Below are 12,070 nucleotides of genomic sequence, written 5' to 3' on the forward strand. Positions count from 1 at the left end.
ATTTGGTATGATAAATGTCATTCTTATGATCGTTTTTGTGATAGAGTTCATGTTAAACAAAATGATTTTAATTTTTACATTAACGAAATATGTCATAACGGGGTATAAAATTTTGATCTCCTCTTCTTCAAGATGTTAAAATGGAGATGGAATGTATTTTTTTACCAATACCGACATTTATGATATCATTGTATGAGAGTCACCTATTTCAAATACATATACCACTAAATCCGCCTATTATTAGTAAGCTCTTCTATCAGGTCCCAATCTGAAGGTGGTTTTGACCTGAACCAAATTTAAAAACTTAAACTCTTTGACCAAAAATACATTTGAATGCGTTAGTGTTGATCTTGACCGCTAGTTTTAGCATAAAAGATAAAAATGAAAAAAAAAACAAAAAGTGATTACTCATTAGATAAAATTTGATTGATTTTGGTAAATCACACATACATGTTCCGCCGGTTAAATTAAAGAGAAAAAAGAAAAGAAAAGAAAATTGTGGTTCACTTTACGGGCACGGCCATTGCCTCTGTACCGCTGTGCTGGTTGCTTCATCTTGTTGAGGTTCGTATGATTTACTTCTTTTTCTTCTCACTTTTTTTATTCTCCCCAAAGTTTAACCTAATTATCACCATCACCATAATAATAAACTAATTAGTTAGTGGCTACTACTTTTCTGTTTCTCCCCCAATTTTCCTAATCCTACTCCTAATTATTTGATTCGATTCTCTACGATTTAATCTTGTGGTACTGCTTTTGTTTATTGAAACTAATTTTACTTTATTTTATCTATTTTTATATAAATAGCTTATACTCAAATTAAGTTGATTATCCAAACAGGGCCTAAGTGTCTTTGATTTGAAATTCTGCAGCAGCTCTGAGGAGAATGGTAGAAACCATGTCTAGCTTCTGGGGTCCAGTAACATCTACCAAAGAGTGCTGTGAACAAAATTATGCACATTCTACATACATTGCAGAACTTTATAACACTATTTCCAACATTCCCGCAATTGTTTTGGCTCTCATTGGTCTTATAAATGCTTTAAGACAGCGATTTGAGAAAAGGTTCAGTGTCCTTCATCTTTCAAACATGGCGCTTGCTATTGGGAGTATGTTGTATCATGCTACACTGCAACGTGTGTAAGTATTCGTCTGCGTCTTTTTTTTGTGGAATTTGTTTTTGGAAATTTATAATTGCTTTTCTGATTGGCTCTAGTTTATTTATAGTTAGTTTGCATGAGGTTGACATAATATTTTACTTAACTACAAAACAGCTCTGCTATTTAGAACGAACAATGTCTTCGCGAAAGCATCACGATTGAAAACTGGCCAATCAAAATTAAATGTTTAGCGGAATACATGGGTGTTGGATGGAATACAAGGAAGTGTCTAAGTAATTATACGATCTCAAAGTGCCATATGTACTCACTCGTGACTAGTGAGACATTCACTTTGATTTCGATTGTGATAAATAGCATTAATGTATACTAAAACACTTCTGAATATAGTAAATATCAAAGAAAAAAAGCATGCGAATCAAGAAAAAGATATTAGAAACATATTGTAGTGTATAACATTCATCAAAAGTATCACAAACCCAAGAGATATTGTCATAATATTGTCATGGCAGTCCAAGAAATGGTTTGACCCGTTGTGGTTTTGATGTTAGGACTTGTGAGGGAGCATCACCTCCGTACTTGTAGGAGGTTGATTCCACGGCTTGAATTTTTACCTCTTATATAATAATAGAAGCAATACGGGAAAGAGAAGAACAAGTTAGTGAAATAACACAGGTGGAGACTTGGGGAGAAACTTTTCTTCTAACCCATCAATAAAAAAAGAGAGGAACAAAAAACAATAGGAGTGATAAAGGAGATGAAAAATTGGGATATATAGCAAAAACAAATAATTATACTGAACAGACAACAGTGACAGAAAAGGGACAATTGGCCAGAGAGGTTACTTAAGAGAACCAAAGTTCAAGCTTATAAGGTACGGAGGGGAGGGTATGCCGATGCAGGTTGTTGTCTGTTCTGGTTTAGAAGTTCAGGTCTAGAGATGATGGATAGGAAATGTCACCCAACCGCTGGAGATGGTGGATACGGGGTTCATTCAATTTGCGAAGATTGTTCAAGTGTGATAGTGGGTGCAAACTCTAGGGATTTCATATATTTGAGAATATAACAATTTATATTTTTCCAAATAAACAACCACAAATTGCTATATCAGGCATGGACCACCGTGACACCAATATTTTTGTGACACTAGAGCACCTAATACACCGCTCTGTCTCTCCTTTTTATTTATTTATTTTGAAGAAATGTACCAAGATGTATAAATACTGTTAGAATACCAATCACACCTTTCAATGATTGATACAAAAATGATACAACACAGTAGGCTGTTAGCATACCCAGAAAGCACAAATCTGGCACATGATATATAGATATGATACAATATAGACAGACACAAGAATGTGGTAAATTTCAAAATTTTACAGGGCACAACACAAACTAAATTACATTGTATATGATTAAACATAAACCCCATCTTAAATCAAAAGAAAGAAAGAAAAGTTAGCATGAGTCATTTTTGACGTTATAAAATGCCATAACTCATCTGTATTTGTATAAAAATGTAAAGAATAAAACAAATGTAAAATGAAGTTCATAATTTCCAAGTGTTTGTGAAGTGTCTGACTAATGTACAGTTATTATTTTGAAGTGTCTATGGCTGCTTGTTTGTGGGCATCCATTTTAACATGTAGAGAGATAAAAGAGGAAGTGTGACTAGGTAATAATTTATTAATTTATTTTAGATACAAAGAGTTAGAGGTTTATATGATAGTGACTAGGTATTATGGGGTGTCCAAGGTCCACATGAGTAGTATAGGATGCTTGGTGGTGTATTTAAGCGGCTTGGTTCTTCCCCCTTGATATCTAGCTCTCAAGGGAGGGTTCCCGTCTTCTTGAATTGCTTGGATACTTATCAATCGGTACCGGAGTTGGTTATGGGTGGCTCAGATCGAAAAGGGCTATCTACTGATAGATTGACAATAAAGGTCTAGTAATCTGTCAGAAACTGCAGCCGCCGAGATGTCAGTTATAATTGATGGTGCTATGATAACGACTTGGGTGTTATCGTGTGTCCAAGTCCCACATCAAGTAGTATAGTATGGGATGCTAGGTGGAGTATTCAAGTAGTATAGCAAATTATTTTATGGTGTGATAAGTATCTATAGTATTTTTAAGTCTATATTCAGGAGTCCTGAAGTTATTCTTCGTGCGCAGCTTATTATTTGAATTTATTTATGTATTCAAGTTGGTTCTTAAATTTACAAAACCCGTATCATTAAGCCATTATTTGGGACTAAAGTGTGAAACAAGCAAGAAGCATTAACATGATACAAATTTATAAATAGGTGCTAACTTATACACTTGAATAATTTATGTAACTAGATGGATAATAATTACAGGGACTACCAGCGTGTTTGAAATCCCCAAACCATAGTTTGGGCAAAAGCTTTAAAAGACAAGTCTTTCTTGGTGGTTTGAGGCTACACTTTTTGATCAGAAAACGAGACACACTGATTTGCCTATATATTCACCAAGAAGAATTATACCGTTGCTTTTAAGTGCACGAGAGTGTTCCTTAAAAATTAATGTTCGGCTACATTTGTCTTATGTTGAATGACTTTTCATTGTTTAGATGTTGCTTTTAATTTGTAGGCAACAGCAAGGGGACGAAACTCCTATGGTATGGGAGGTGCTGCTGTACATGTACATCCTCTACTCTCCAGATTGGCATTATCGCAGTACAATGCCCATCTTCCTATTTTTGTATGGTGCTGGTTTTGCAGTTGCCCATTCAGCGTTCCGTTTTGAACTTGGCTTCAAAGTGCATTATGTCATTCTGTGTCTGCTCTGTACTCCAAGAATGTACAAGTATTACATTCACACCCAAGATGTTTTAGCCAAGCGGCTAGCTAAGCTATTTTTAGGCACTCTTATATTAGGCAGTTTGTTTGGGTTTTGTGATCGTGTTTTCTGCAAGGAGATATCACGTTCACCTATTAACCCTCAGGGTCATGCTTTGTGGCATGTCTTCATGGGTTTCAATTCCTACTTTGCAAACACATTTTTGATGTTTTGCCGTGCTCAGCAGCGTGGGTGGTCTCCAAAAGTTGTTTATTTAATGGGTGTTCTACCTTATGTGAAGATTGAGAAACCAAAAAGCCAGTAACAAATTTGGTAAAAGAAGGAAGCTTCTTTGTCATGATACATTATAGACAAGTTGTTGACAATTATTTAATAGGTGTCTTTCCTTCTTTTTCACTTTATGATTTTGATTGGCTTAGAAATGAATATTTGCATATTTTGTTGTAGAAGTAGGACATGTACCATATTTATCTCATTGGCACCTCTCGAACCTGAACCTTATCTCAAAATTGCAAGCATGAACAAAATTTTGCTTACTGGTTTTTGTTAGGCTCCTGGATGAATTAAGCCTCATACTCTTAGCTGTAATGTCTGTTGTAATCCCCTATACACAATCGTCCACACTCAGGACCAGGGCCAGAAAAATTCATTGTTATCTTGCGATGGATGGCATGCAAGGTTTTGTGGTGCTGCTCTAGATGGGAACTGGTGTTCGCTCCAAAAATTTCATTGAGCACCAAGTGTGTTTGCGGTGACAAAAATTTGATTTTGAATTAATTGATTATGACTAAAAGTGACTTGAATGTAAAGTGAGTTATAATTGAATATATTAATGTAAACATGAATAGATCAAAAAAATGGGTCTCTATGTTATCGTGAATTTTCAGAAGCAACAAAACCGAGCTTCTAAATTAGCGTAGTAGTTTTTCATTGTGGTTTTTGTTGACATTGTTGTTATAGGATTAAATGAGGCTAGTTCATTGAGAACTTTGATCTGGTTTAAAATATGACCCTCATAAATGTACGATGAGATTTAATCACTTGGATTAGTCGGTCATTGAGACCGATATCGAATTTAAAACAAAGAACATCCAAATCAAATATGTCAATCAATTATTAATCTATGAAATTTAATTTTACCTCCTTTAAAAATGGAACAAAAAATACACTTAAGAAGAATATATCGGGGGTATTAACACTCTCTCTAACATTACTATCTTATTGAATGAAATTAATGTATGTTCCACAATTTTAAGTGGAACCCATTTCTAAAGTGTGAGATCCATCTTAATTTTAACCAATAAAGAAGTGAGGGTTTGAGGAGAGTTGAAAAGATAATGTTGCTAACACTCCTCTTAAAAGGGTTAATAGACAAGGTTGTTATTGAAAAGAATATATACTGTAAGGACTTTTTTTAAAAGATTTTAACATATATAGGAACTGAAATTGAAAATTGGATTAAACTATAGGAGAAGATTAATTTAACCTATATTATTATTACTAACTAGCTTTAGGAGAGCTTTGAAATGTCATCCTCATGCACAGGTTGCTGTTGCTTTTACGAGCTTTATTACCAAGCTACCTTAGGATCAATTTTACAAACAAAGACACAATGGAACAAACTTGAATCAACCCTTTTTTTTTTCTTGTTAGTAATTGTGTTCTTTTGTGATTTACCACCCTCATTATTACCACCAAATTTTTTGTCAAAATTCCGTCAAACTTAGGATATGGGATGATGAACCTAACTAGAAACTATGCCTTCTTGTTATCCCAGTAATTAAAAATTGGAAATAACGTTTCTGTTGTCCTCACATTGCAATTCCAAGCGCCACATATCCAAAATAGAATTTTAAAACCATAAGAAAACAAAATAAAAAACTCCAACTGTGTAGTACTTAGAAAAATACAAACACTTGTGATGATATTAACCATGCTTCTATTATGGTCGTGAAGATCCATTTCTTTCTTTAGACTTCTCCGTCTCATAAGTCATAACCATAATGCCATTATATATACAAACCCAAAAGCTATATACTAAATCATGAGTTCATTATTAAACTCATTATGCTAGCTCTTACTTAATTTCATGATTAATTCTTCTAATAATTTCTTAAATATATTTATCATAATTATAATTATCATAGTTATAATTATGGGTGCAAAGCTATGTACTCTGTCAGGGTCATGCGTCAAGGACTGTATCAAACCCAAACAGAACATAACAAGGTTGACAAAAACTTTCAAAAGGAAGCCGGAGAAGAACGCTACCACCATTGATAAGAATCTGGCTCTAGAAGAAGAATGGATATTATCTTTTCCAGAATTGAAACAGTCGAGGAAAAGAGTGCATCCTTGTTCAACACGTTTCTGTGGTGGATCTTTAATAAGTGAATTAGCTCAAGATAGTTTATGCTTATTGGAAAAAACCAAGAACTGTCGTGAAAAAGAAGAACTTGCTGACGAAGGATTAACATCAAATTGTTCGTTAATTACAAATAACTTATTTGGTAAATCACAGAAGAAGAGAGTTAACTTTAAACTTCCTCACACTGTTATATTTTACAAACCAGAAGAGCCTTATTGCAAAGAAGAAGAAGAAGAAGAAGAAGCGTCATTGAAGGATTATTATAATATTAATAGCGAAGAATACTCGTTTTCTTCACTTTATTCATTTGAAACCGCAGAGGAACCTAGTTTGAGACTCGCAGTGGATATTCTTCCTTATGTCTTTGTCTCTTCCAAAGTTTCAAATTGATCATGAAATTGTCTTGTATGTATACACATTGCTTATTTTTATGTTTGATAAAAAATTTCTATTGGTGCAATCTCGTTGGTTTTCATTATAAATTGTAGTAAGGATGGATATAGAATTTCAAAAGTGGACTATTTAGTGCCACAAGTTTGATAAGACTATTCGTCAAAAAAGTTTAATAAGACTAAGCTTCATATATTAAAGGATGAGATGGTGAAATAGGTTATTTTGACACATAAATTTGAAATCAAAATTCGACAATAATTTAGATTGTTAATATAATGTTCAATATATCATTATAATGTTTTTAATGGATATAATAAGGTGTCGCATCTCATGTTAACCATTCATTTAACACAATTAGTTAAAATTTTGAAATTTCGTTAACAATAATTTTTCGAGTGTTCAAATATACATAAACATATTCATTAACCATTCAAATTGTTTTAAATATACCCAATGATAAATTTAAGCAAAAAATTGTTAAAAAAATTGATGTATTTAATTCAAAGTTTAGGTCAAATACATCAACTATATTTTATCAATTTTTGCTTATATTCGAAACTTTGACACATCATTTTCATGTGCTCAAATATACATGCTATATGTAACAACAAAAAAAAAATACATTTATCCGTGAACCACAATTTATATTGAAACTAGTTTTAGCCCCACGCCCTGCACGGTTTGATGCAATATTTTTTGTAATTTGTGTTTTGAAAATATATATTAAATGTTCTAGCTAGGCTAGAACATTTATGTATGAAGGTGAGAAAAACACAAGAAGGAGGGGTTGAATTGTGTTTTCTTTTTCTCTAAAAATTCTTCTTCTGATAACACTTCAGAAGCTGGTTAGGAATACTTCTGATGTGATGTTCAGAATCAGATATGCAGCGGAATGAAAATAGAACAGAGAAAAGAAAGAGAGACACAAACAATTATCCTGGTTCCTTCTACAAACCGGAAGTAGTCCAGTCCCCCTTGCACTTCCAAGGAGATTTCCACTAATAATCACACAGATTACAGATGCTCAATACTCTCTAGTATGAGACTTCTCAAATGCTCAAGCACGCAGGCGAGAGACTTCCAATGCTCAAGCACTAAAGCAAGAGTCTTCTAATGCTCAAGCACGCAGGCAAGAGACTTCTATTCAAACAAAATTACACAGAAAATGTTTGACATTGAACACTTGATATACAATCAGTGGTGTTCACAATACAATGCAATAAAGACTCTAGACTTAAGAATTTCTAAGATATATCAAATCAGTGCAGAAATTCAAAGTGCTTTATAGAATCAAATTTGGCAGAGTTTTGGCGCTTTTAACTTGTGTTGATGTCACTTGTCAATCTTCAAGTCTTTACTCCTTTATATAGAGGTGAGTAGAGAGACGTTGAGATTTTTAGCACGTCTAAAGAGTCGTTGAGTTCCTTTGATCATCCACCAGTAATCTTTTGTCTGATTTGGGTGTAGTCCTATGAAGGATCAACTTCAAATTCATTCCTATCTTGAAGGAACATTTCTGCAGGCAGAGCTGTTGTCTTGTCTTGTAGCGTAGACAAAAACAGAGTAGTGGAGGTAGTGGTTGTACACTTGTACTTTGTCAACTCTTCAATGAAGGACAAGCACCCAGTGCTTTTCAAATGACCGTTGATACCTCCCTTTCAATTCTTCGTTTTCTTAGACGAGATTAAAACGAAAAACAGCTCCTTTGAAACTTCAGTTTAAATTTACTGATCAATTGTAACTTCTGGTGATGATATAGCTTCTGATGAAATCTTGCTTCTGATGGACTTCTGCTTCTGATGACGTCGTTACTTCAGAGGCACTTGTTACTTCAGAAGCACTTCATAGCTTCAGACGCAGTTTTCTTCAGATGCTTTAGATTCCTTTGCTCTCTATTGTTCTTCCAAGACCTATTGAAATTGATTAACTTTGCATATGGTCCTGTACACTTGAACAATTATTAGCAATAACCAATTGACAATTTTTAATACCTTGTTATCATCAAAACTCATTAAGGTTTATTGTGAAACACATTTTGTTCCAACAATGTATCCAACCAAATATTTGATTTAAAAAAACAATAAAATGAGAATGATGTATTGATTATATTTTAATTTTCAAAATCCTTGCATCAAAATATATATAATCTTTTGATGCAGGGATCCATTTTCAAATAACGGGAATGAATCCTCTAATGTGACATGAAAGTCTGTTGCAATTTTCCCCATTCATTTAAAGGATGGAGAAAAAGAATTTAAAAAAATATATATATTTAAAGGTAGAGATGTATGTGGACATTTATTCCTAAAAAAAAATGTATGTGGACATTTGAGAAAATGTAAAAGAAAAAATGGAAATGAGTTATCTCCAAAGAAGGCAAATGGATCCTCTAATGTTGTAATAAAGGGGACAGAAGGATAATTAAAAAAAAAAAAAATTATTTAGTTTAGTTGAGGTCTTCCTAAATGTGGAGTGAGAAAATTGTGCTAGAGACAAAAAGAAAAAGAAAAAAAGAAATTACGTAAATTATCATCAAAATAAAGTTGAAGCCAATGTTGCTCTGAAAGAATGATAGTAATAGTAAGTAATCAGCATTCAACATAATTAATGGAAAGATATGTGTTACTAACTTACTACTTGCCAATATTATCCTATTAATTCTCATGATGACTAACACTCTAACAGTTATCTATGACATGAATACACTAATTGAAAATATTTTTCAATTAATTCTTAGATTCCTTCTCATTTTAGCTTGTGCAAAAAAAAAAATCTTAGATTCCTTAATACCTGAGAAAGTGAGAAGGAAAAGGAAGGAGGACAATTTTCTGCACACCTCTCTCCTTACATGAAAGTAAAATGCAATATGAAAGAGGGAGAGACATTGAGGAGAGTGTACACATCATATTATAATTGAGGTGACAAAATTTTATGTATGTATACATCATTGTGTTGACGTGTCAAGATGATAATTTGAAGGTCTGAATTAATAATAATAATAATAATAATAATAATAATAATAATAATAATAATAATAATAATAGAAGATATGCAAGTGAAGTTTGTGGTTAACAAAGTTTAAAATTTTGGTTAATTATGTTATATAGATGATTAATGAGTTACGACATATTGTTACATTTATGGAACATGATTAATCATATTTATGTTGAATTAACCTTTAAACTATTGTCGAATTTTGATGTGAAACTTGTGATCCAAAATATCATTTCCCTTTGAAGAATACACATGCATTTCAAGGGTAAAGTATTTTTATATTCAACATCTAACAAATTTCATCAATATGTCAAAAATAAAATTATGAAGGAAAAGGGAAAACCCCAGACAAAAACAAACTACATGTAGCAATAGGGATCATCCTTCATGTAGAGAGTGACCACGTTGAACATATATATTCTTTACGAATTGAACAAAGACAATAGATTCTGTTCTTGCCTTCTCAAACACACCACACCTAACAAGAGCCGGCACAAAGAGGCATATTCCAGTAGACACCACAAAAACCATTGTAAGTATACAAGACACAACCCTTGGCAATAATTCACGTTTTGGTTCAAATACCTTCTTATACGCAATTTGAAGAGCCAAACACACCCCATGGATGAAGAAAAAGCACATTGAATCCCAACATGGTTCCCAAGCTTCCCATGTATCCTTCTTTTCACGTTTTATGTAATAAAATATTAGCTCATGCATCAAACCTGACACTGTAAAAGTTGCCACCACGGCAGGGAGTGGAGCCCATTTTCTTCCGATGAAATGGCTAGAAGCATTCACCATTGGTTTGTATACGGTAGGGTGTAGGATACGCGTGACCATGATGTTCCACCTTCTTCCCCAAAAGTCTTGCACTGATGTGCTTAAGTATGGTTTATTGAAAGGTTGCTCCAACTCTACATGAAGAAGTTTGCTAGATAATGTACTAATCAATACAAGAAATATTTCTAATCCCGCATAGAGGTGGAGAGTGTATAAGATCATCAAATTTATTGGATGAAAATTTTCTTTCTTATCATATAGATGAATAAAAAAATAAGAGAAAAGGAAAATGATTACTAACTTACTAGGACAATTTATAGGTACAACTTTTATTTTAGTTTGGTTTGCATGGTTTGCTAACTTGATGGGAAATGAGGCAATTAGGAGAAAGTGAGAGAGAGAGAGTGGAGGGTTGGATGAGAGGGGGCCTTTGGAGAATGCAAAGAGGAAGAGTTTGAAGGTGGAAAGCCAAGAAAGGAGGAATGAAGAAGGGCCTACAAGATGGACGATGGTGAGTCTCATAGGGAGAAGGAGGAGGATTATTATGGGTGGAATTAGGGTTACAAATCTTACCTTACCTTTGGGAATCAACTTCCCTATTGTGTAGCTGTAGCAAAATAATATTGTTGCTACACTCCATACCATTATGAAGTTGTTGATTTCTCCTTCTATCATCTTAAATTTTTTATGATGTGTGAAAAATATCAAACACACTCTCGTATATATTGACCAATTTAAATCCACTATAAGATTAATTTTTAAGTTAACGATCGTTAGACTATATCTTCCAAATGTGCGACTCCATGAATTGAACCTAGATTGTTTTTCTAAGTAAAGTGATGTTGCCAACTCTACCATCATCATATTGGTGACGTGATCTTAATTAGTTTTTAATATGGTTCTTTTGCTTGCTTGAAACAAAAATGAAATAAGGGTTTTAAGTTATTAATGGCAAATATTAGTTGTTGCTTACTCTTTCATCGTTAAACTGCAATATTTTAAGTTTTTTTCCCTCAAAACTTTTATTGAACTACATTTATATACATTTTTATTGGTGACGTGATCTGCATTTATATACATTTATATACATCTTTAATATGGTGACGTACCTGATCTACATTTATGTACATTTTTATTGGTTTTCAATGTGTACTTTAAAGAATATTATTTGAGTTATTGTTTGATATTAAAAAAAGATTTGATGTATTGAATACAAAAAATTACATACTTAAATATAATAAATTTATTAATGTTAATTTTATAAAATATTTGAACTTATTCAAGAAAATTATTCAAATAACTTATATATTAAAAAAAAATTAACAAGCAAAAATGGATTATAACTTATATATTAAATTATTTAACTTAATTATTAATCCTTCTCTTTCTAATTATAAGCAATATTCATTGGCAAACAATTGTCCTAAATATAAGATCTCTTTCAAATTAATAGGTTGCACTGTGTTTTTTTTTTTTTAAATCGCCGCAATATCAAACAAACACATTTACCATTAATATGGTTGATGATGAACCAATCTAATTCGAACATAATTTAAAACTCGAATCAACAATTAATTTGTTGAACTTGGTTTAT

General features: G+C 32.7%; 2 protein-coding genes across 4 annotated transcripts; one reads left to right on the plus strand and one right to left on the minus strand.

Annotated features, from left to right (window-relative positions):
• Window positions 1–419: 419 nt before the first annotated feature.
• LOC11441439 (alkaline ceramidase) lies at window positions 420–4,474 on the plus strand. 3 transcript variants are annotated; one of them, XM_024782725.2, is made up of 3 exons: window positions 420–564; window positions 841–1,140; window positions 3,729–4,474. In XM_024782725.2, the coding sequence occupies exons 2-3, from the start codon at window positions 887–889 to the stop codon at window positions 4,240–4,242; spliced, it is 768 nt and encodes a 255-aa protein (XP_024638493.1). In that variant the 5' UTR covers window positions 420–564; window positions 841–886; the 3' UTR covers window positions 4,243–4,474. The 3 variants fall into 3 exon arrangements, with proteins under 3 accessions (XP_024638493.1, XP_003610511.1, XP_024638494.1); XM_003610463.4 differs by having other exon boundaries at window positions 873–1,140; XM_024782726.2 differs by having other exon boundaries at window positions 876–1,140.
• A 5,439-nt stretch (window positions 4,475–9,913) lies between these two features.
• On the minus strand, window positions 9,914–11,333 carry LOC25494306 (acyl-CoA--sterol O-acyltransferase 1). Its single transcript, XM_024780855.2, has one exon. The coding sequence runs from the start codon at window positions 11,149–11,151 to the stop codon at window positions 10,072–10,074; it is 1,080 nt and encodes a 359-aa protein (XP_024636623.1). The 5' UTR covers window positions 11,152–11,333; the 3' UTR covers window positions 9,914–10,071.
• Between the last annotated feature and the right edge of the window lie 737 nt (window positions 11,334–12,070).

This window comes from Medicago truncatula, chromosome 4 (genome assembly GCF_003473485.1).
Source record: "Medicago truncatula cultivar Jemalong A17 chromosome 4, MtrunA17r5.0-ANR, whole genome shotgun sequence".
NCBI lineage: Eukaryota > Viridiplantae > Streptophyta > Magnoliopsida > Fabales > Fabaceae > Medicago > Medicago truncatula.

Bases quoted from the DNA above. Each gene is read 5' to 3' on its own strand.
- LOC11441439 (XM_024782725.2), top strand. From the start codon at position 887: ATGGTAGAAACCATGTCTAGCTTCTGGGGTCCAGTAACATCTACCAAA. The intron at 1,141-3,728 runs GTAAGTATTCGT...TTTAATTTGTAG, and splicing joins CATGCTACACTGCAACGTGT to GCAACAGCAAGGGGACGAAA.
- LOC25494306 (XM_024780855.2), bottom strand. From the start codon at position 11,151: ATGATAGAAGGAGAAATCAACAACTTCATAATGGTATGGAGTGTAGCA.